Below are 25,712 nucleotides of genomic sequence, written 5' to 3'. Positions count from 1 at the left end.
AAATTGCAGTTAATATGTTGGATCAATTAGCCCATAATACCATAAGAAGGCATAAATAAAGGATCTACCTTCGACACCATAAATGTAGGCCCAATAGTGATTCCAGGGCAAGCGAAAATACGGATTACCCCTTTTCTCTATTTACGATTATGGTAGATTAGGATGTATTTGAAGATTTGGTGTAGATTTATCAAATATTTTTTTTCAGATTTTCTTTCGTTACCGAGGAGGTAACAGTGATCGTATCCAGACGAAGCAAGATCTGGGCCGTCTAATACCTGACACAAACGGCGCTCTGGATTGCGTATCCAGCTAAAGATCTTCCGCCACTACATACAGAAAAACTTAAGCAGGTGAGATAGTTCGGCTTCTTTCTCCTTTAGTCTATAAAAGACATTAACATCAACCATTTATGCAAGACCATTAACTCATACCTTTGGTCATTAAGAATCATAAAGAAGAATCCAAAAAGCGAGGTGTTTCTTACGTTGATATTTGGAAATGTATTGTTCGAAACTTAAAGCTCTCCTCAGATTCTTGTTTTTGAACATTTAATGGGATGAATGATATGCTACTTGCCACCAATCAACTCCTTTACCTCGGAATGTTGTTTTATATTACATATCCAACCGAAAGTCATTCGATTATTGATTAGTTGAAACCCTAAACTACTCCTGCTCGTAACTGTTTCTAAGATAATGCTAATCTGATTTTAACTAACAATTTTTGGGTTTTCGTAGATGAGCATATGTGTCAAGTTCTGGCGAGGTGAGTGGAAAAAAAATGAGGAGGAGGAGTGGCATTTCCACCCTGATGAGGAAGACATCGGAAAAAGGGTCATGATTAAAGACGATGAAACGTATGCTACTTTGGAGGCAATGGTTAGGAGACAGTACTCTCTCCGCCCCTTAACTCCTCTCGTTCTTACCTTCCGGCTCCCTAGTTGGATGTTGTCTCCACTGGGTTACAAAACCCCACCAACAACCATTAATCATACGGAAGATCTTTGTATCCTCTTAAACGTGAAAATATCTCTCTCAGATCTGGCGTTGCTTGTGATAGTTGGGCCAAGACGGGTTGCGGAGTATGAGTTTCTGTGTAGAACAAGATTCTCCATTGGATCAACAACTTACATTGTTGATGGCACCCAAACCGAAGCAAACAGAGCCGAGTACGAAAGTAAGTAACATCGCTTAATGTGTATTACGATTAAAGTTTGCAAAAATGTAATTGCTTTCCTATGAATATTGTTTATGGCTTGTTTTTGGGGACCGAGCTAAGGAAACTGAGAGGGTTATGAGCGCCCTTTTTAGTGAAGAAGCGATAATGCTCCAGGGATATTATTGTTGTCGAGGATAATGATGACGTCATGTACGACGCCAATAATGTCAACCTAGAGACTGGTCAAAACAGTCACGCTGTTGGAGGTATGTCTTAAACCAATCATCTAGATGGTAGTCACTCTATTTAACAACTGGATCTACAAAGAATGTTGGGTCTGTGTTTGGAAATGAGGGTGGGGGCTCGGGTACTCGAAACAGTCCACGACCGGTTGATCATGACATCCGAGGCGAATCTGGCGAGATTGGTGAGGCGTTTTTGGTCACATTAAACATAATTTTATATTTATTTTGGTAACATATGAAGGTTGAAGAATTACTCAAAAAGTGATGCTTATTGCAGGCCCTGGAGGTGAAGGCATGCATACAACTTCGGGAGAACAAGGATTCCAAGTTTCTAGGCCACGCGTCCTTCAAGTGAACCCTTCACATCCAAGCCCCCCCCCCCATTGTTTATGTTCACGCAGGGTGGTCAAGCCGGGGGGCCAAGTGGAGTGAGAGAGGTCATTAAAGACGACAAGGATACTTCCTCTGAAGCAAGCGACATTGATGGTGGGTTTTGATGACAATCAGAACTAAGGTGTTACAGTTGGGAAAAAGATGTTATATTAATGTGATATATCTACGGGGTCGTACTATTTTGGTGTAAAAAGGGTTTAGGGTTACTGAAGCTAGGCCGAGGGTTTGTTTTTGTGGATTTTAAAACTTTGTATTAGCCGGCTATGAAATAGTAGTGGGGTTGGTTTGGTTTTTTGTGGAACAAATAGCCGGCTAAGGAAAAGTTTGTCCTCTTGTATGTTTGTTTAGTTGGTCATGACATGAAGCGTGTAACCCAAGTTAATGTTTAATATTACCTAAATTTAGAATTATATGAATCACGGACGTAATGACCGTCGAGTTATTTAATTTTAAAATCATATTTGTAACTATGGATGATAATGTCCTCGATTTGTAATGATACGTGTCCTTTACCATAACTATAATATGGTTTACATTTAGAAAACCTTAAATAGAGAATGTTGAAATTGTGATTATGTGGTGAAGTCAATGATTACATTAATGGTAACATAACGAACACTGACGGTTAGAGTTTGTTACTAATGTTAAACTGTGAAATAGGTAACTTATAAATCTACTAATAATAATTTGCAAAAATTTTTCCTAGGAGACAATGAAAACTCCAATGAAGAACTTGCCGTTGGTATGCTCTTTAGGTCCAGAGAAGCATTCAGGCAACATATGGCTGTATACGCCATAAGTCGGAAGTTCCGTTTTAGGTGTGCAAAGTCAGAACCAAGGTTAATGTCGCTAGAGTGTTGCAGCCCATCGTGCCCTTGGCGAGTATATGCCGTCCGACTGAAGGATGCGGAAGTTTTTGAAATTCGCAAGGTCGTTCCAGAACATCTATGTTCAATAGACGAACGTGGGGAATACGAAACACAAGCTACAGCGGCGGTTATTGGTGAGCTTATGAAAAACAAGTTCGGGGCGCCAGGATCAGGTCTCAAACCTCGCGAGATCCGTCACATGATGCGTGGTGACCTAAACGTCAATATATCATACTGGAAGGCATGGCGTTCGAGAGACGTCGCAATGGACAACACCAAAGAGTCTGATGTCACTGCTTACGCGAAACTCCCAGATTACCTTAACAAGCTAGTGACGTCTAATCCTGGTTCACTTGTCGAACTCTTAACAGAACCACATGAAAATGGTGGCCACCGCTTCAAATATTTATTTGTAGCATTGAACGCTTCTATCAAGGGATACGAGTACATGAGGAAAGTTGTGGTAGTAGATGGCACCCACCTGAAAGGCAAGTATGGTGGCTGTTTAATAACAGCATCAGCCCAAGATGGGAATTATCAGATATTTCCTTTGGCTTTTGCCATTGTTGATGGCTAGAATGATATGTCATGGGAATGGTTCTTCACCAGCTTTCAAAATTTGTTACAAACCATGAGATTTTGGTGTTTGTATCTGATAGGCATCCTTCAATTTTTAAAGGGATAAGCAAGGTTAGTAACATTATCTTAAAACACTCAAAATGTAGCTTTTCACAGTTAATGATACTGGTGGTACACATTTCTTTGTCCTATTGTCTCTAACATTTCATTTTTACAAAACGTCTGGTTTATCCCTCTGCTGGTCTTTGCATTTGTATTGTCCACCTGAAGAGAAACATCCGCTCAAACTTTAAGGGACGACATCTCGAGTACTTGGTGGCAAAAGCCGCTAGAAGCTTCAGACTTCAAGATCTTTACGCAACGTTCAACGAGATTAAGGGTACTGATCATAAATGTGAAGAGTATCTGCTCGAGATTGGGCTTGAACACTGGGCGAGAGCACAATTTCCAGGAAAACGCTATAATGTGATGACAAGCAATCTTGCAGAGTCTTGGAATGGAGTTTTGCGTGAGGCTAGAGAACTACCAGTCATACGATTGGTCGAGTTCATTCGTAGTTAGCTGATGACATGGTTTACGAGTCGTCGTGACGCGGCCAATAAAAGTAAAGGTAAACTGTCGCCAAGGGTGTTAGGTATTGTAAACGAAAAACTTTGAGAAATCTGGTGGGTACGAGGTTTTGGAGATTGCAGAGAAGGAGTATGAGGTCCGAGAGAAAGAAGGGGGAGGTTTCCATGTCAACCTTGCCAATATGACTTGTACGTGCTTTGAATTTCAAATGCTCGCAATGCCACGTTCTCATGCCATAGCTGCAGCGTTAAAAGGAAAGATAGCTGTTGAATCCTTGGTGGTGGAAGTGTATGGGGTTACTCAACTGCGAGCTGCATACGGTGGGAGTATATATCCGGTGGAAGGTTACACTGGAATTGGAGAATTGGTGGCCAATAGTACTGGCGTCCATATCTTCCCCTCTTCAACCAGACGTCCTCCGGGAAGGCCAAAAAAGCAGAGATACTTCTCAAGAGGGGAGAAGCTATATGGAACGATGTATGTAACGCCGGTGGATCTATGGGAAAGCTGTATGGAACGATGGAGGATTTAAGATGGTAGAATAATGGAGTGTATGTCTTATTGTGAAATATTTATGTAAACAAAATCCACCTACGGAATTGATGGAGGTGGACGTTATATTTCTTATAAGAATTCCCCTTTATGTCTACTGTGATCGAGATTTCTTCAGTTATAAACTCAACTGATGAGTCACAAATATGCAGACCATAATTGTCTTGACCCCTATATGAGAACGTATAGTCGGCTAATAATTACCCTTACACGTATAACAAAATTTCTTAGTCGGTTAACAATTAAGTTGTGTATGCTAACTTTGATGATGGCAACTTCGTCCAGTCTTATATTACGATTAAAGGCTTATATTACGATAAAAGGCTTGATGATGGTAACACATATGGTTTAACATTGCAGACAAAGTCGTTAACCCTGATTATCACTAAACCCTAAGCAAATTACCTTCGAATCAACCCAAACTCATTAATCTAAAACCCTAAACCCTAAACCCGAAACCCTAAACCCTCTTATGAAAATATGGTACCGGCTACCACCTATATGTAATAAATATGTTTATCCGCCTAAACACTAAACCCTAATCAATGACTTTTTCATCAACCCAAACACATCAATTGTCCAGTATCATTCATTGTCCAGTATTTATATCCAAAACCCCAAACGCCCGTGTACTCTTAAATAAAGGTGTAACACATATGCTTTAACATTGCGGACAAAGTCGTTAAACATGATTATCACTAAACCCTAAGCAATTACCTTCATATCAATCCAAACTCATTACTCTGAAACCCTAATCCCTAAACCATAAACCTTAAACCCTAAACCATAAATCCTAACCTCTAAACCCTAAACACTAAATCCTAAACCCTAAACCCTAAACCCTAAACCGTAAACCCTAAACCCTAAACTCTTAACTCTATAACCTAATTCATTTGGGATAGCTTCTATATTTACTGAAATTATGAGTCCATACTTGTTTACCATAAATGTCTTTACCCGTAAAAGAAAAATGTATAGCCGGCTATATATTTGCTTATCCGTATCAAGATAGATTTTAACCTGCTAACAATCAATTTACAATTGTTCAAAATTGAACGTTTACAATATTGTTCCTTTGAAACCATAGCCATGGGCTGTAATAGATATGTTTACAGAAAATGTCTAAACCCTCTTATGAAAATATGGTACCGGCTGCTGGGTATATGTAATAAATATGTTTATCCGCCTAAACCCAAAACCCTCTTATGAAAAAAAGGTACCGGCGACCAACTATATGTAATAAATATGTTTATCCGCCTAATCACTAAACCCTAAGCAATGACTTTTTAATCAACCCAAACACATCAATTGTCCAGTATCATTCATTGTCCAGTATTTATACCCTAAACCCTAAACGCCCGTGTACTCTTAAATAAAGGTGTAACACATATGCTTTAACATTGCGGACAAAGCCGTTAAACCTGATTATCACTAAACCCTAAGCAATTACCTTCAAATGAACCCAAAGTCATTAATCTAAACCCCTAAACCCTAAACCGTAAACCTAAACCCTAAACCTTAAACCCTAACAGTAAACCCTAAACCCTATAACCCAATACATTTGGGATAGCTTCGATATATACTGAAATTATGAGTCCATACTTGTTTACCATAAACGTCTTTTCCCGTATAAAAAAACTATATATCCGGCTATATATTTCCTTACTCGTATTAAGATACATCTTAACCTGCTAACAATCAATTTACGATTGTTCAAATTTGAACGTTTACAGTATTGTTCTTTTGAAACCAAAGGCATGGGCTGTAATAAATATGTTTACAGAAAACGTGTCAACACTGTAATGAAAATATGGTACCGCCTACCGGCTATATGTAATAAATTTGTTTATCCGCCTAAACCCTAAACACGAAACCCTAAACCTAAAAACCCTAAACCCTAAACCCTAAACCGTAAATCCTAAATCCAAAATTCTTAACTCTATAACCCAATCCATTTGGGATAGTTTCTATATTTACTGAAATTACGAGTGCATAATTTGTTTGCCATAAACGTCTTTACCCGTAAATGACAACTATATAGCCGGCTATATATTTGCTTATCCGTTTTAAGATAGATCTTAACCTGCTAACAATCAATTTACAAATGTTCAAATTTGAACGTTTACAGTTTTGTTCGTTTGAAACCAAACCTGTGGGCTTATGTTTACAGAGAACGTCTAAACCCTATTATGAAAAAAGGTACCGGCTAATGAAAACTGTATAGCCGGCTATATATTTCCTTAGCCGTATTACGATATATCTTAACCTGCTAACCGTCAATTTAAGATTGTTTAAAATTTTACTTTGATAGTAAACGGCTAAACCCTTTTACGACAATATTAAACCCGACTATTTAATTGATCCTATATTTAATTATCCGTATGCCGGTATATCTTAACCTGCAAACCATTAATTTAAGATAGTTAACCTTGTCCAAATATTCATACAAACATATCCAGCCACCATACTATCCTTACAAACCTGTCATAAAAGTCTTCGAGTACAACAATAATTCGGAGAAATAGGCGAATATTACAAAACAACACAGCAGCCAATCATGTTCTTCTCGGATTCAATCATCATCTTCCCCCGTTCAATATCTTTCTGCAATCCACCCATTTCGCCTCTCAACTCGGAAATTTCTCCCTTCAAATCGCTCGCCATTTTCTTTAAATCGTAAATCTCCTCCACCATACATTCATCGGTCCAGGAAAAAAGATGAGATTTGTCCTGCACAAATTAGCCAACTCCCGATCTCCTTTTTTGGAAAACGTACATACCTTCAAATTTAAAAAACGTAAATAATGTTTATTACCTCTTCAGATCCATATGGACAACAATGGAAAAGCCTTCCAGGGTTCTTAGCTGTTCCGGAGGTTTAATGACAGCCTCTTCCCCACAGCGGCAAAATTTAGGGAAACCTCTCTCTCTTGCTCCACGACGACGCCTCCAGCTTCCTCCCCCTACAAAAATGTAGGTTACGGTAACGGAAACTCACATTAAAGATAGTTCAAAACGAATCATTTTACATACCAGACGTAGACGACGAGCTTGCCTTCACTGATTGCGACATTCCTCTTGTGCTATCTTTCTCCTCCATTACGATTGTGTAACTTAACCTCTTGCAGATCGTAGCTTTGTCGGCCAATAAGAGAGGAAGCAAAGGCGACAATACCAATGGAAAAGGGGGACATTCAATTTAGGTTACATTATTAGGCTTTGGGCCCAATATTATGAATTGTAGCCCATTATATGAAACAAAGGTGGTACATACGAAATACATTGACCGGCTAATCATTTTCGTAACCAGAACCAATATTTTTGGTAACTGATAACATATGTATCCAAATTGACAACAACACTGCCTGAGTTTATACATCATCAAAATAGATTAGAAACTAGAAAGGAGTTCATATGATGCCGTGGTATCTCTCCACAATGGTGACAGCAAGTCGTTGAAGCTCAGACTCCACAACGTTGGGGGATATGCATTTGCAGATTTCTAAGCCGCCAAATGCGTGTGCTTGAATAAGGAGAACCTCATTTACAGCCGAATACAACTGATTCTCTAATTGAGGGACCGTGCGTGGTCTATCAATCGGTAAAGCCTTCACCTCTTTCCCGCAAATTTATTTCCCAGCTTGTCTAAGTAAATACGTAAGCATGACTGCAATAGGGGCAATCTCTTTGCACATCATTACATCACTGCGGATAGAGATGTTGCAGTCCAGAACATGGAGCTGCCAACTTGTGGCGTCAATGCACAAACCAACCCAATGTGTCTTATCCAAGTTAAAAGGGAAGTAGAACGTGCAACCCGCGTCGACGCTACTGCAACCTGCAGGAAAACTGCAGGAAAACTCTCCAACAAAGTTGGAGGCAACTTAAAAGTCTCCATTTTTGCCGCCTTGGAGAACCTTCCATAAGTCTTGGCAACTGACATACAAACTTGGTGTCGAAGAACACATCCTGATTTGTTGTTAACTGATCAGAGGCACTGTTATATACGGACCGTGTATGATGAATAAGCACATCAACACCCTATCAATACCCATACCTCGGATTAGGTGGAACATCATCACGTGTGGTATAGATAAAACAATATTTTAAAGAAATAACTGAAGACAAATCTTCGCTGGTACTTGTCCAGACTTCTCCACCAGAATAGACAAATCCTTGCTTTCAATCTTAACTTCGTTTACGATGAAGGAACTGAGATAAAATGTCTCTACCAATAAGATTATCGAAGACATTTCACGGGTTGTAAAATACATGTTAGTTGGAGAAACTTACAACGGGGTTTTCAGAATGTCTCTCAGAACAGAATTTTGACTCAACTTCCATGTCATCACTGGTTCGATCAGCCACAACATGTGCTTCCCATGCTCTTGTAAGAAATTTCTTGTCACATTCGTAGTCACCCAATAACGCTTTTGGAACAACCTTCTGGCGCTTGCTTTTCCTGAAAGGGTGACAAGGCGCATCGCCTTCTGCTACTGTAACACCATCATCCTTGTTCAAAGCTATGACAAGAGATTCCTCGTTTACAACATCACACCCACTACTTTCATTATTCGGCTCTTCCTGACTCAGCCCTAGCGAAAATGTCGGTTTAGGAAACACGAGGCCTGGGTCCAGAATCTGAGGATAAGAACATATTAATAAGGTTATCAACACACAATCTGTTGTGTTAAACTGAGAAAATCATACGGGTTCTTCTTCAGCGGATGAAAAGTTGGGAGAAGGTTCAGATCCATTCACTCTAGCACTTCCGATGGTGTGCATCGTTGGGTTAACCCCAACGGTTTCAACCTGGATATCAACAACAAATTAAGTTCAAGAGTATCCATACAAAACAATGTGTTCCTGCTAATCTACTTCGTATCAAGCTAATATTGTTGTTAGCTAGCTAACTTTACAATTTCTAAAATTTACTTCGACTGGCTTCTTGAGAACCTTCTTTCTTCCTACCATTTACAGACGTGTGACAGAAATAAAATACATACATTGGAAAGTGGAAAGCCTTCCTTCTCCGCGAACCTCAATGCGTTCTATAATTTTTGAAGCATCAAGTCCACCATGACTCGAAGCTGTGGGTTGATTGACGACATCATTTACGCCTACATGTGAATACTTGGATTGATCCTCGCCAGTCCTCCGAACCTGCGGGGATGTTAGTGGACAAAATGAAATTATAACTTTCGCGGAGGAGGATGTTAATATACTTACAGCTATAGGCGGTGGAACATGTTGCATGGCAGGAGCAGGGGAATGAATCATCGGATTAGTTATATTTTGGACAGTCTGACCGTTAAATGTCTTCAACATATCGTCTACTTTGGAAACAATAGCGGTTTGGAAACTTGTAAAGGCAGCACCAAAACTCTTCAGTTCTGTTGCCATACGGGAAACTTCTGCGGAAACACGGTTCAGGTCTTCTGATACACGACTCAGATCTCCTGAAAGACGACCTTTTACACAACTAGCTATGGAATCTGCGTCCACAACATCACCACTACTCTGGTTTGATTTCTGCTTTGTTGTTTTCCTGATCTCTGCTTCACTTCTTGTTTCTTCCCGCATTCTTACAACATCTGATTTTGAAACACCTCCCGTAAAAAAAAGAATGCTTGAATGGAAATCCATCGTCGATTAACTTTAGCAGATTTTGTACACCGACATCTTCTTCATCATCAGACCACCCAAACTGAGAATCCCCATTGACAGCCTCGTTCCCAACCGAAATAATGGAAACCACCCCGGCCTGCCGTTGAAATTGATGTCAGTCAAGATTACAATAACATATTATAGCAGATGTTATTTTCCTACTATATTACCTTTCCAGAACAGTCAGTATCACGGGCATGCCCTGGACTTATACTTCGCTTCCCTTTTCTTTCTTCTTCTGAAAGTTCGTCGTCCGCAAAATCGCCTTCCGAACCTGACGAGCCGGCTTCATGAACGGCTTCGGTAAGAGCAGGTACAGCTTCGATCATTACAAGCTGTAAAGCTAGCACAAATCCCTTTAGAGCTATTGTGTTTTGGGATAGAGAAAGTTCGTTCCTCTCTTTGATACTGCTTATAAGCAACTCGAAAGAAACGCGACCCCGAGGATATGCAAGAAACGCATCCAAATCTTTAATCTTCTCCGCATGTTCGTGTGAAATCCGAGGTGTATGAGTTGTTGGGAGAACAACAGATGCAAGGAGTGCAAGGAACGCATACTTAATCCTTGTTTCTTTTGCAGTTACACTTCTCTTTTTCAGCATCCTTACAACACAGTTGACAGATACTTCTTTCATGGTACCGAATAGCTCTCCCCAGTATGGCTTCTCGTTGATATCCCTCTTTGCCTTTTTTTTGGAACGAGCTGGATACTTGAAAAAATTCAGACATGTTACTATGGCAAATTCCCTCAGAGAAAATCGGATTGGTTTGCTTGCAAACAAGAACCATGCTTCATGTTTCTTCTTCACCTTCAATTGCCTCGATATAATATATCTCCCAAAACGTCCTGAGAATGTTGGTTTCTCCGCGATTTCTACAAGCTTACCGAACGGTGATCGGCGCAGAGCATCGACTTCATCTTCTTCCAGTGATCGGCGCAGAGCATCGACTACATCTTCTTCTAGTGATCGGCGCAGAGCATCAACTTCATCTTCTTCCAATGACCGGAGTATGTTACTTATTGCGAAGGGTTTGTGGTAAGGGGTAACTCTCACCCCCACGGGTTCCTCGCCCAAAGCAAACATCCTCTCCGGTAATGTTCGTGAAGACTCCATATCTGCTAGATTTTCCATCTCCATTGGTACCGATGTCATCAATCAAAGAAGATGAGCGAAAAGCTTAGGGAGAGAGTTTCCAGATTTGAGACAAGTTCTACAGAGAAGGTCCATTTTAGAGATGATTTCAAATTTCGAAATACAAAATTGAAATTACAAAGACATATAATCTTTCAAGATTTGGGTTTTCTGACACAAGATACGAAGATACGAAAATATTTCAAATATCATGGATACACAAATCTTTGTAAATCTTAACCTATAGATTACATAATCTTTTAGGACGCAGACGCATGGGTGATATCGATAGGGGTAGCGCTGTCTTTACCATCTGATGAACAGTTGCAATTAGTTCGAATTGGTATATGCCTAAATACGCAATATGTTGAGTGCAGGGAGTGCAATTTCACTAATATGTATTGCAATATTTAGTTTGTTTGTTCTGGATTGCTCATTTACCATTCGAAACCTAAAGCATCATTGGCTTTGCATTTTTCGACTCTTCACGCTAGAGGTCCTAAGGGCATCATTAATCCAGGTCTCTTAGCCGGAGTTTTTAACTCATGATTTGATATTTTTTTGTTTTTTTTTTACACTTTTTTGCTAAGAGACATCTCTTATATCTCTTATTTAAGAGACGGTTCTTAGTTCTTGTTAGTTAAAATCTAAGAAAAGTTAAGAACTGTCTTTTAGTCGAACTTAAGAACTGTCTTTTAGTCGAACTTAAGAACTTGAGTTAAGAGACTGGAGTTAGTGATCGTCTCATGACCGTGACATACTTTTCACGAGTTCATTTAGATAAATTTATAGTAACGCCACGTCACCTGCAATAACACCCAATAAAACAAGAACACGTCACCAGCCTAAGAACTGTCCAGAAACGAAAATGGAGTGATCGAACTCTCCAGAAACTCGTCTCCTTATATAAAGACCTCTCCTCCCAGCGACGCCTTCAACGTTCTCAATTTCAGAAACTTATCATTATCATCATCTCTCTGAGATATCAAGTTTTAAACAACAGCGACGATGCCGAGCAGATACCCAGGAGCCGTGACGCAAGACTGGGAGCCAGTGGTGCTCCACAAAACTAAGCCAAAGAGCCAAGACCTCCGTGATCCCAAGGCGGTTAACGCGGCTCTCAGAAGCGGCTTAGCGGTTCAGACTGTGAAGAAATTCGACGCCGGTTCGAACAAGAAGGGGAAATCGATGGCTGTGCCGGTGATCAACACGAAGAAGCTGGAGGAGGAGACGGAGCCGTCGGCGATGGATAGGGTGAAAGCGGAGGTGAGGCTAGCGATACAGAAAGCTCGGTTGGAGAAGAAGATGTCACAAGCGGATCTAGCGAAACAGATCAACGAGCGGACACAGGTGGTTCAAGAATACGAAAACGGGAAAGCTGTTCCTAACCAGGCCGTACTTGCCAAGATGGAGAAGGTTCTAGGTGTTAAACTCAGGGGTAAACATGTCAAATAATTCAAAACGATGCCGTCTCTGGTTTCGTTCTTCCTTCTTTTGGGTGCACGTCTAATTTCGTATTCTCAATCTTATGAATATAAATAATAACGCTTTTGGCTTCGTATTCAAACGACATCGTATCTGCCAAACGATTGTCAAATTTAAAAAGGAAATGGATTTGTTCTGTTTGAGTTACTTGAATTTCTTCATACATGAGTCATGACTGGTCTAAATATTTGTTCTTTGCATGTATAATGTATTCCTGTAATCAACAAGATTAAAAATTCTTTTTTTAAAAACAAAGTCGGTGTTTCAGGGACATCTCTGGACTTGGTCTTATAGGTCTAATGGGTTTGTGACTCAGAACTTCTTGGTTCTCATATAAATTTAGAAATGAATCAAGAAATGTGTAATGGTAGCGTGACATCTGCGAGTAAGTTACTCTGTTCTAAGCGGGAGTCCAAACTAGATAGAACCAGTATTTGTAACATGTTCAGATTTTTTAAGTACATTAAATACAAAGATAAGTAAGCAGAAAGAATGCTCAAACAATTTGATAGGTAAAAGTTTAAAAACTTTATTTCAAATTTGCTAACGTTTAAGAGACGAAACCTGTAACAGCCCGGTTCCTAGTCCAATTTTTTTTTAAAGAGAGTCCGTTAAGACTGTAGCCCATTAGGGTAAATGATCTAGGGTTCTCTCCTTTTTCTATAAATGAAACTGTCTCCTCTCATTTTTCTCTCATTTTGAAACTGGAGTGAAGTTCTGCAGAGATTTAAAGAGATTAGGAAACCCTAGCCGTCAAGCTTCTCTTTTCCTTTTCTCTCATCTTCTCTCACGCCTCTCTCTCTCTCCCTCTCCTTTCTCTTTCCGTTGGATCTCTTCCTCTCTCCTCGTTGCGAGTCCCCCAAGAGCAAGCCGAGCCGCCGGTAGTGGTGGTGGTGGTTGTCCAAGTGGTGGTGAGGTGATCGTCCGAGTGTGGTGATGGTGGTGGCTGTGTGGTGTTGTGGTGGTGACCAGATCTCGTCTCTCTCTTGGTGACCGGATCTCAATCTCCTCTCCCTTGTCTCTTGTTTCCAGATCCGGATCCAGATCTAGGCTAAGGTGGAGTGTCTTGAACCCATCTTGTTTTTATGTATAGTATACTCCTTTATGTTGGAGTTAGGGTTGATTAGACCCTGTTTGAAAGCTAGGATGATAGATCATGATTATTGCTAGGATGTTAGATGAATGGAACACGATGCATAAGAACCCTCATATTGTTAAATGGGACTTAGTAAACTGAAATGGAGTTGTGGTAGCGATGATTGATTGGTAATTTATGCTTGTATGTTTGGATGTGTAGTCCCATGAGTGGTTTGTGATTAAAGCTAGGATGCTAGAGAGAAATGAATGCTAAGCTGATAGATGAGTAATGATTGTTAATGTTATTGAAGTAGAACTTGAGTGCAATGTGTATTGTGTGTGACACCGATAACGGGTCTAGTGAATGAGTCCAAGTACAAGTCTAAATGAAAAGGAAAGCGAATGAGAATGGGAAGGGATAAGTGAAAATGATAAAGATGTGAAAGGATAAGTGAAAGTATTAAAGAATAAGGTTACGGTTAAGCATGGGTGGGGAAAGCATATAGAGTCTAAGGAAAGTATGTGTGGCAGTAGTTCACGCTAGGTATCCATAGGAGATGTGGCGAATCTACATGAATATGGGGTAGAAGCCTAGTGGGAGCTACCCACTGATGATAAGAACGAAGTGCCAACCGCGAGAGGCGAGATATAAAAACGTGCATCATGGTCGGGTAACGGGGAGTTAAAGGTGTCATAGGATCGAGTCGGTCTGGTATGATGAGTCGGTTAAGTCTAGGGTTTAACGTGTGTGGCAATGAGTGAGTTCATTGTAATGATTGATCACTAGGTTGCTAGAAATGTATGGAACTGAATGTGGACGATTAGTGATGACAGTATGAAATGATAAAAATACATTACCTGATTGTAGTGGCTAGTCAGTCCTAGTTTCCGCATAGAGTAGTATAGAGTGTCATGCGGGCAGGCTGGTCTAGAGCCACTTCACTGAGTAATTTGTTGCTCACTCCTCCATTTCCATTTTTCTGTGCGCAGGACTGTAAGTAGAAGTATATGGATGTGGGTGTGACGGTATTTCAAAGAAGGTTATGCGCCCGTCGGCTCTCGGGACCAGTTACGGGACATGTAGGGTTGTCTAAATGAGTAGACACGTGTCCATAACGCCCTTTCGATAACCCCGGTCGGACGCCAGGGGATCGGGCCGTTACAAAACCATTTAGCAAACTGAAAAGATTGTAACTCGGTACTCCCTTACCTACACGTCACGATCCCTCTCTTCTTTTTTTTTTTTGTGAACCCGTCACGATCCCTCTCTGTATCTAAAACACACCGATCTCATGACGATCGCACTAAACGTCTAATGGTGACAGAACTAGATTCAACATATTCAGCATGAAGACTAGAAACAACCAATTGTGATATTTTTAAAAAAAAATGGGCAAGGGAGATGAGCTGAACGGCAAAATCACTCGAGATTCGTGTCTTTGCACCTTCTCTTCCTTTGCTTAGCCTCATGTGCTTAAAAGCATGATTATTATGGGTTCTTGGGGTGGGTTTTTAAAAGCCGGTTCTTAGCTTTTTTAGTTAAAAATTAAGAAACGGGTTCTTATATTCTGCTAAAAACTTCATCATAAGAACTCCCAATAATCATGCTCAACTAAAATTTTTGATTTTTCTGGTTTCATTAGAATACATGATTTTTTTATATGCGCACCAATATTTACTGCTTTAAAATGCAGCTTATCCTCAAGCAGGAGAAAAATTAAATGCGGCAGCAAGGACCAACCCAAACCCTCATGTAACTCTGCTGGTAGCATTGGACTGTGCGCGCCAGAGTTTCCATGTTGCACATGTCCAATCGAATAGTGAAAGACAATTTCACTTGATCAGGACGCAGTCCCTGTTTCTCCAGCGATGCCAAATCGAAAAAAAATTCTTCATTCTTGTTTAACAAACTTATACTCAGTATTTGTTACAACAGATTTGTAGACTTGTAGTTAACCAGAAGCTGTATCTAGTCTTTGTCAGGCCTCCGTTGGATAACATCCTACTCATACCTATCTCAATTTGGAACAAATGTTTCATGTCATACAATTTGGTCATAGTTCATTGTCTTATTTCATATTTTGAGAAGCCACTTTAACAATAATTAAGTAAAATCAGTGATCATATAATAAATTTTAAGAGAAAACTAAAAAATTGCGAATCGTAGATAAATTCATACTATATATGTAAAAGTAGACTTTTATCTTGTTAGGTTTACACTTCATCAATAGGTTTTTTATAAATTTGACACTTTTTAGAAAACGGATAAATTATCACCAAATATTCTTTTAGGCTACATCTGTTAAAAATATTTAGTCATCCAACTTTTCTAATTAGTATTTCCTTTTCAATTCAACCAAAATTTTAACATTAGTTTTTGTCAACATGTGATAATGTAGTAAAAATATATAGTAATATGTAAATCTACATAATTTTAAAACAAATAAGTTATATTAAAAATTATAATTTTCATTAGACCTTTTTTGTAAACAAAATATAGTTTTGCATTTTTGAAGCGCAGACTAAAATCTACTTGTATTTTATAACTTTATCTGACATACCAATAAAATCAGTTATATTTTGACTTATGAATTATTTAAGCTAAAAATATATATATATGCTTTACAAAATTAAAAAATAAATAAAACAATTACCATCGACCATCGAACATGTCACTTGATATATTTTTCATTTAGTAAGATATTCTGACTTTTTGTAATTGAAATTTATTCAAAGAATACTTTGAGTGTTTGACCAGTTAATATGAAACGAAACCATAACTAAATAAAATAACCACATATGGATAATCTAATGGAAAGTATACAAATAAAATGACCACAATTACAGTTTGTTAGTTATTTAATTCCTGTCTGAATTTTCAAATCAACTCAAGTTTGAGAACTATAATTGTTTTTTGATGTAAAAAAAGAAATAATCTTTTTTTTGTAACTTAGATTAAAAAAAGAAATAATCTTCGTATATGATACAAGTCAATATTAGAGTGCTATAATACGACGATATTATTCTAAAAACCAGTGTTTTTAAAATCGAACCGATCCGATGGTTAGACCGGATTCGACTATGAACCGGTTATATAGTTAGGTTGGTCTAGTAATTGGTTCGACCATGAACCGACCACATAGCCGGATTATATTTCAAAGTTATTAAACCAATAAAAACCATTAAAACTATCAAAAATCTATAAATCATTCATATAAACAAGAAACTAATTTAGTGGTTTTAACTATGCATCATGTTATATAACCATATTATTGAACCAGGTTTGACCCGGTCGAACGATATTGAACCGTGACCCAAAATATTTCCAGTTCAGCTTCCAATCCGGTTTTAAAAACAATTGCTAAAAACTGTAAGCCGAAATGGATGACAGGTTCATGTAACATACAATTTGGTCAAACATTAGCTCATTCTCTTATTTTATATTTTGGGCAGCCATTTCAACAACACTTGGAATGAGCAGATGTAAAAATTATGATCAAATAATAAATTTTAAAAGACAGATAAATAAAAAAAATCGCGTGAATTGTAGATAAATTTCTAGTTTTTTTTTAACGCTCGATAATTATGCTATTACAACTATGAGAAATATTACAGCCGAAAATCCTACCTGCCGTATGAGGATTCACGCCTGATTGCATCACTTGAGCTGTCCTAAGGGATCCACGTTTGACGGTACTCCTTGCGCCATGCTGCAGATCTCTTGTAAGCTTTTTTCTCTCTTAATTCGCATAATTTCGTCTTCTCCGGGAATTGAAATTCAAACCTCCTGATGTAGAAGCATTAATGAACCCTTTGTCAAACCACTGGACCAAAGAACCTTAAACCACTGGACCAAGGGGCCTTCCACGCATAAATTTCTAGTTAGGTTCTATATAACTAAATTGTAGATCAAATAATAAATCTATATATCACATAGACTTTTTCTCTTGTTAGGTTCTCTATAAATTTGACACTTCATTATAGCTTTTCAAAAATTAATAAATTATCCCAAAATGTTCATCTTCTTGTTATTTTAGGCCAAATCTATTAAAAATATTTAGCCGTTCATCTTTTCTAATTAGTATTATATTTTCAATTCAACCAAAAATTTGATATCAGTTTTTGTCAGCATGTGATAATTTAGTAAAAATACATATTTCAATGTGAAAATAATTAATTTTAAAAATAAACAAGTTATATTAAAAACTATAATTTTCATAAACCCATTTTTGTAAAGAAAAATGGTTTTGCATTTTCAAAAATCATTCACATACGATAAAATCAATTATAGTTTGACTTATGAATTATTTAATCTAAAATGTTATATACGATTTACAATATTAAAAACAAATAAAACAACTAACACAGATCATGGGACATGTCACTTGATATATTTTTCATTTAATAAGATATTCTGACTTTTTGTAATTAAAATTTATGCAAAGACAAACCCAAAAACATTTATGCAAAGACAAACCCAAAAAAAATTATGTAAAGAACACTTTGAGTGTTTTTCAAGTTCATATGAAACTACAACTAAATAATCACAAAAAATAGAAAACCAAAAACCGGGCTAGTAGTCGTATTAAAATTCAGTTGACAAAAAAAAAGTAGTATTAAAATCTTATATATTAAAACAGAAGTCACAACCTTGATTCATATGTGATTTTTTAAAAAATTGACCTAATGGACATATTCCTAGAAAGTCATGTTACATTTAATATATAATCTATCATTTAAATTTTGGGCCAACCAGAAATTTTTATCGGGTTATCAATAATTGGATTTAAACAATAGATGATTCATTGGATTTATAGATAGTATAAATTAAATAGATATAATTTAATGTTGTAATACTATACCTCCATATGTTAAATATTTGTTGATGTTAATTTTTAAAATTATTAAAAAAAATGACAAAAATTATATTATCTAATAATGATTAATCTTTACTAACTTAAACCAATGAAAACAAATTTTAAATTATATAGTTTATTTTAAAAATTAAATAAAAACTAAATGTTTAAGTATTTACTCGATAATATAAATTTATGAAGCGAAAAGTTTAATTTTTTAAAAACTTTCTAAATTTGTGAAATGTTACAATATCTGTGAATATGACAATAAAACAATATTTTACTAATCTTTATATATATATAGTTACGATTTTAACAATGAAATAATAATTCGAAAATATATATATAGAAGAAGATACAAATACATGTGAAAGTTTGAAACAATCTATTCAATGAAAAAAATATACTGTAAACTTATTATGTTTTAAAAATTGATAGATACATATATATTAGGGCAAATCCCCAAAATAGCACATTTCTAAGTTTATATCACAAAAATAGCACTCAAAAACTAAAATGACCAAAATAGCACCTTTCTAAGTTTATCCTTCGAAAATTTTAATTTTTTTATTTTTCAAAATTTGAAATCTTATACCCAAAACCTCATTTCTCAACTCTAAACCCTAAACCCTAAACTCTAAACCCTAAACCCTAAACTATAAACCCTAAACCCTCAACTCTAAACCCTAAAATCTAAACCCTAAACCCTAAACTCTAAACCCTAAACCCTAAACTATAAACCCTAAACCCTCAACTCTAAACCCTAAAATCTAAACCCTAAACCCTAAACTCTAAACCCTAAACCCTAAACTATAAACCCTAAACCCTCAACTCTAAACCCTAAAATCTAAACCCTAAACCCTAAACTCTAAACCCTAAACCCTAAACTATAAACCCTAAACCCTCAACTCTAAACCCTAAAATCTAAACCCTAAACCCTAAACTCTAAACCCTAAACCCTAAACTATAAACCCTAAACCCTCAACTCTAAACCCTAAAATCTAAACCCTAAACCCTAAACTCTAAACCCTAAACCCTAAACTATAAACCCTAAACCCTCAACTCTAAACCCTAAAATCTAAACCCTAAACCCTAAACTCTAAACCCTAAACCCTAAACCCTAAATCCTAAACCCCACCCTTTAACTCTAAACCCTAAGTTTGTTACTTTTGATAAAACATTAAGTGCTATTTTTGTGACTTTTGACCTTGAGTGCTAGTTTGGGAACATAAACTTGATTTAGTGCTATTTTTGTCTTTTTCTCTATATATTATAATATATACCAATTTAGAATTGAAAATAAAATATTTAAATAAAAATAAATAAAAACAAAAATCTGTGCGGTTAGGCGAGTTGATATATAGTTCCAATTATATCACATAATTTTTAATATATATTTGTTTTGTTGGACCGTGCATTTCTTATCGTCCAAGCAACCGTCTCGTATGGTAGTATATCACATCGAGCACACACAGTAATAACTCTATATGACACTAGTATTAAAAATATATCATTCAATGAAAAAAATTTATTATGTTCAAATCCACATGTTGACGAATCGACAGTCGTGGGGATCACTCGTTAGCATCTGATTGAAAAAATTATTTTGAAGCTCGGTTGTTGATTCTTTTTTCGCTACTGGATAAAAAATATATACAATCATAACTCAATTTTTTGATAAAATAATTCGATTAATGACCCAAACAATAATAAACTTTGGTGATTAAATTAGTAAAGTGGCGATGGTTTTGTAAACAGAAGAAGAAATAAAGGAAAGCTTCGTCAATGGCGGATTCTGATCCAGCCAGCTTCTTGACGCAGGCCAATGCCATACTTAGAAAAAACTTAACCTATCAGGTTCGGCGTTCTCGCTTGCCCTAGTATCCATAATAACATATACATGCACATATATATGGGTTTATTGTTTTCTTTCGCAGAAACGGAACGTATGGAGCAACGTTCGGCTCATCATGATCCCTTTCTATCTCTGCTTGGTTTTAGTTGGTATTCAAGCTCTGTTTGATTCACAAGTCAGCAACTCACTCGATAATCAATGTGGTTGTAAATGCATTCACAAAACCAGAGACGAAACATGCCAAATGGTCTGTGGTGTAGAATACTCTACTCGTGATCAAGCGGTCTTTTGTGCCATCCCAAATCCACAACCATGGCCTCCTTTGATTCTTATTCCGCTTCCTCGGAATCGTGTTGTTGACGCCAATCTCACTAATGTCTCGTGCAAACAAAGAAACAATTGCCCTGTAACCATACTTTTCACTGGCAATAATCAATCTCTTGGTGCAAGTATATATGCTTCTTTTTTCTCTTGGTGTTGTTCAACCATATTCTCCGTTATATTGTTTCTAATAGAACTCATATAGTGTTTCATGTTTTCTCCAGCTTTGTCTAGAAATCTTTTCAGGAGGTCTTTTCCAATGAACTACTCTGACCTCTTGTTTAGTTTGGCGGATAATGTGTTGGTAAGTTCTCTATGGTCTGTATTTGATATTCTGTTTATTGTATGAATATATATCTCTCTGTATTTTTTACTTTGAGCTGGTGTTTTCAGGCTACAACATATAAAGGAAGTCCCACCAATTATCTTGATGCAGGAATTGTCTCAGATCGTTTCATATACAACATCCAATCTCGGTGCACTCCAAACTCCAAAGTTTCATTCTCACTAGGACAATCACCTCTCAATTTTACCAAAGGTATATATAAAATTTCCATGAAAAATCACATCTGATCACATTTCCCTTGTGTGCATATATATTTCAAGTTTGTTAAGAAGAATATATTGTAATCAGGTCATCTGAAGAACTAAGTTTTTGTTTTGTCAAAACCAGAGATGAGATGCGGCCAAGGGCTGAACCTTTGGATAAATAGCTCCAGAGAGATTAATGATGATATTTTCAAAGGTTATCTGAAAGGAAATTCTGAAGGGATGATAAATGAGATTGTTGCAGGTTTTTATACTCATTTCTCTATCTGTAATGATTTGATTATTATGCACGTGAGATTTTCTAATTGTTTTTTTTTAAATGCTTTGGTTGCCTTAGCATATGATCTCTTGGACACAAATAGGACTAACTTCAATGTGAATATTTGGTATAACGCAACGTACCAGGATGATTCAGGAAATATGCCTCCAAAGTTGCTCCGAGTTCCCCGCTTAGTTAGTTTGGTAAGAAACTAAATGATACATTCAACAACGTCCTTGTGTTCACCATTTTCTAAGACTACAAATCTGCAGATGTCAAATGCTTATCTTCAGTATTTGAAAAGCCCAAGGACAAGGATGTTGCTTGAGTTTGTCAAAGAAATGCCTAAACCAGAAACTAAACTTCGTTTAGACATTGCTTCTCTGATTGGTGCAGTTTTCTTCACATGGGTTATTCTTCTTCTGTTCCCTGTAAGCTCATTTAAGTGGACTGCTTACAACACTCTTTAAAGCAATTTGCCAATTTTCTTTCTCAAAATCTTGTCAAGCCTAAGACATGTTGTTCTTTTTTTTTTCTTTTTTTTTTGTCAACGAGACGTTCTTATACTACAAGAATTTTACATGCAGGTGATCTTGACCTCATTGGTGTATGAGAAGCAGCAGCGGCTAAGAATTATAATGAAAATGCACGGTCTAGGAGATGGTCCGTATTGGATGATTACCTACACCTATTTTCTCGCCATTTCCACGTCATACGTAATATGCCTGATGATATTTGGGTCAGCAATAGGTACTGATCCTTATCCATTATAGAACAAGTTTTCTTCTATGGAATTATAATTAAAGCAGCTATAGTTTACTTGCAGGGCTGAACTTCTTTAGGCTAAATGACTACAGCATCCATTTTGTTTTCTATTTTCTCTACATAAATCTTCAAATCTCCCTTGCCTTTCTAGCTTCCTCAGCATTTTCAAACGTTGAGACAGCATCAGGTACTACAGGTCACACTTATTTTAAAAATCTGCTCATGAACATGTTGGTGCTAAAAAGAAACACTTTCTGTTGTAGTTGTTGCATACATATACGTGTTTGGATCTGGATTATTGGGCTGGTTACTCTTCCAGTTTCTGATTGAAGAGTTATCGTTTCCCAGTAAGTTATCAAGATCACTTGTTTTCTCTTCCGGTTTCACTCGTTTATGTGTTTATGTTCAGTATTAATTTAACCACAATGTTAATATAATCTTTTTTTTCAAGGACGCTGGATTTTTGTCATGGAGCTGTATCCTGGCTTCTCTTTATTTCGCGGGTTGTATGAGTTCGCTCAGTATGCTTTTCAGGGGAGCTTGACTAGGAGGCAAGGAATGAAGTGGAAAGATATCAGTGATAGTTCAATGGATAAAGTTTTCTACATCATTATAGTTGAATGGTTTTTCTCACTCATTGCAGCATACTATATCGATAAGATGTCTTCATCAGGAAAAGACCTTTTGTTCTTCTTGAAAAACCCTTTCAATAAATATCTTCTTCCACAAAGGCCTAGCTTGCAAAAGCAGGTCTCTGCAGTTTCCGTAGAAATGGAGAAACTAGATGTCACTCAGGAGGTATTTCGCAGAATAAGTCACAACACATTCCATGTTCTTTTGTTCTCTCTCTAAAAACTTTATTCCAATCAGAGTGAAAAAGTCCAGAAACTGATGCGTGCGCAGAGGACAAGCCATGCGATTGTATGCAACACAATGAAGAAGGTGTATCCAGGTAGGGATGGAAACCCGCCAAAAATGGCGGTCCGAGGATTATCTCTGGCTGTTCCTTCGGGAGAGTGCTTCGGTATGTTAGGGCCCAATGGTGCCGGAAAGACCTCATTCATCAACATGGTCAGTACCCAAATGGACAGAAAATATTTTGAGGTTAGCTAATAGAGTTTAGTATTGTACTTTTGTGTCCAGATGACTGGTCTTGTGAAACCAACATCAGGGTCAGCGTTTGTTCAAGGTCTGGACATATGCACAGATATGGACAGAGTCTACACCAGCATGGGTGTATGTCCACAACACGAGTAACTAAATCTTAGTAACATTTTTTATTATGTTAAAAACTATTCAGAAAGATCGTATTGTTGTTATATCATTGCTTTATTTTGTGTTGTAAACCAGCTTACTCTGGGAAACACTGTCAGGAAGGGAGCATCTGTTCTTCTATGGGAGACTTAAGAATCTCAAAGACTCTAAACTTGACCAAGTATGTTATCAATCTGTTTAAGTCCAAAAAGTATCAAAGCGTAAATGACTGATCACCCATGTTAGGCTGTAGAAGAGTCTCTTAAGAGTGTAAACCTATTGCACGGAGGAGTTGCTGACAAACCTGCTGGAAAATACAGCGGAGGAATGAAAAGACGGCTAAGTGTAGCCATTTCACTTATAGGGAGTCCTAAGGTATGAATGCTGATTTTGGTGCCTTGAGTTTACAAGCTGTAACTATTAGAGCAGCTCCAACAAGGAGTTATTAGGAGGTCCTTACTAATTAAAAAAAAATGAAAAATATTAAAAACATCAAAAAGAGTGCGCAAAAGTTCTTAAACCTCATCTTTTAGAGCACCGTTAGTGGTGTGGTATCTCCACAAAGTAGCAAATTAATTTAATATTCATATTATTTTGTTGTGTAATTAAAATTAAAGAAAAAAAGACAAAAGACCGTACATCATCTGACACCTTACCATTCTTACGATCGCTCCTCCTCTTACTACTCTTTCTTTCTACTTTTTCCACATTTTAAATAATTCAACTGTTGAAAATTGTGGGAAGAGATCCAACAATGCGGATGCTCTTAGAGCATGATTAATCCGGGATTCTTAGGACGAGGTTCTTAGCGGAAGTTAAGAAACTGTTTCTTAACTTTTAAATAAAAAAGCTAAGAACCGGTTCTTAGCTTTTTTAGTTAAAAGTTAAAAAACAGTTTCTTAATTTCCGCTAAGAACCCAACTCTAAGAACCTCGGGTTAATCATGATCTCAGGAACCTATTAATAACCCCAAACAACATGTGTCATTTATTTGCTTTTTCAACTGATTTAAAAAAAACAAAAATTTAATCATTTAAGTATAATATTGATATTATTTTTGTTTTAGAACCCAAGAGGATTTTCTACTGATAATGTTGCTCTCGGAGAAATGTAACTGTAGCTATTAGAGAATAACTCAACACGACAAATACATTTCTCTAATAGTAAATGTACCAATTTTTTTATCTGGTTGTTATCTTTGCTTAAAAGGTGGTCTATATGGATGAGCCGAGCACAGGACTTGATCCTGCTTCAAGAATGAACCTATGGACAGTCATCAAACGCGCAAAAACAAACACTGCGATAATCCTCACGACTCATTCGATGGAAGAGGCAGAGTTTCTCTGTGACCGTTTGGGAATATTTGTAGACGGAAGGTTACAATGCATAGGAAACCCAAAAGAGCTAAAGGGAAGGTATGGTGGATCTTATGTGTTAACTATGACAACAGCATCAGAACATGAGAAAGATGTGGAGGTTTTGGTTCAAGATGTTTCTCCAAACGCCAAGAAGATATATAACATTGCTGGGACACAGAAATTTGAGATCCCGAAAGAAGAAGTTCGGATCTCAGAAGTGTTTCAGGCGGTGGAGAAGGCCAAGAGCACTCTCAAGGTGTTTGCTTGGGGACTTGCGGACACAACCCTTGAAGATGTCTTCATTAAGGTTGCTAGAAGTGGTCAGGCCTTTAATGTCTTCTCTTGAAATATTCTTAACATTATCGTTATTGTCTGCTCAAAGTGAACTATTGTTCTCCTCTGCTAGATTGACCACTACCAGCCTTCTTATATTCCATTTAAAATAGGTTTTAGTTTAGTAAAATAATTATAAGACATGATACTCCTTACTTTTATTTTCAAATATATACTTTTAAAGTGAAATGTAAAATTAATTCAAGTCAGAAACGTTTTTACAATAGGCGCCTCACTGTTTTGTAATATATCAACATATATAACCAACTCGGCCATATCAACTTTTTGTTGTTAGCATTTTCTCACTCCATTCAACAAAGTTGTATGTTGATATTCTTCTTGACGAAGGTTTAGGGAAAGGTGTAAAACATCCTTTTAAGTTTTAACCCAAGTGAAATCAATTCCACCTCTAAAATAACCCATTTTTTAAC

At 37.1% G+C, this 25,712-nt stretch overlaps 3 protein-coding genes and 1 long non-coding RNA gene across 8 annotated transcripts; all 4 read left to right on the top strand.

The window, feature by feature from the left end:
- Positions 1-229: 229 nt before the first annotated feature.
- Positions 230-2,209, top strand: LOC106304603. 4 transcript variants are annotated; one of them, XR_001262782.1, is made up of 4 exons: positions 230-353; positions 741-881; positions 1,042-1,588; positions 1,684-2,209. It is a non-coding gene; the product is annotated as an uncharacterized LOC106304603 (long non-coding RNA). The 4 variants fall into 4 exon arrangements; XR_001262783.1 differs by having other exon boundaries at positions 741-1,179; positions 1,282-1,588; XR_001262780.1 differs by having other exon boundaries at positions 741-1,588.
- Positions 2,210-2,579: 370 nt separating this feature from the next.
- On the top strand, positions 2,580-4,349 carry LOC106302612. Its single transcript, XM_013739078.1, has 4 exons — positions 2,580-3,160; positions 3,328-3,358; positions 3,518-3,800; positions 3,940-4,349. Exons 1-4 carry the CDS (start codon positions 2,580-2,582, stop codon positions 4,347-4,349), a joined length of 1,305 nt encoding a protein of 434 aa, XP_013594532.1.
- A 7,746-nt stretch (positions 4,350-12,095) lies between these two features.
- Positions 12,096-12,903, top strand: LOC106303806 (multiprotein-bridging factor 1c). The gene has a single exon (XM_013740132.1). It carries the CDS (start codon positions 12,178-12,180, stop codon positions 12,622-12,624), a length of 447 nt encoding a protein of 148 aa, XP_013595586.1. The 5' UTR covers positions 12,096-12,177; the 3' UTR covers positions 12,625-12,903.
- Positions 12,904-20,348: 7,445 nt separating this feature from the next.
- Positions 20,349-25,422, top strand: LOC106304232 (ABC transporter A family member 3-like). Of its 2 annotated transcripts, none has more exons than XM_013740639.1 (16): positions 20,349-20,444; positions 20,525-20,891; positions 20,988-21,067; positions 21,157-21,301; positions 21,437-21,556; positions 21,650-21,774; positions 21,844-22,002; positions 22,159-22,321; positions 22,398-22,523; positions 22,600-22,683; positions 22,788-23,134; positions 23,240-23,407; positions 23,480-23,589; positions 23,687-23,771; positions 23,837-23,965; positions 24,800-25,422. In XM_013740639.1, the coding sequence occupies exons 1-16, from the start codon at positions 20,373-20,375 to the stop codon at positions 25,292-25,294; spliced, it is 2,775 nt and encodes a 924-aa protein (XP_013596093.1). In that variant the 5' UTR covers positions 20,349-20,372; the 3' UTR covers positions 25,295-25,422. The 2 variants fall into 2 exon arrangements, with proteins under 2 accessions (XP_013596093.1, XP_013596092.1); XM_013740638.1 differs by having other exon boundaries at positions 23,207-23,407.
- The last annotated feature ends 290 nt before the right edge of the window (positions 25,423-25,712 follow it).

The sequence above is a fragment of the Brassica oleracea genome, chromosome C7, assembly GCF_000695525.1.
Source record: "Brassica oleracea var. oleracea cultivar TO1000 chromosome C7, BOL, whole genome shotgun sequence".
Taxonomy (NCBI): Eukaryota; Viridiplantae; Streptophyta; class Magnoliopsida; order Brassicales; family Brassicaceae; genus Brassica; species Brassica oleracea.
Note: the sequence above shows the minus strand (reverse complement) of the source record. Positions and strands in the feature narration are given on the sequence as shown.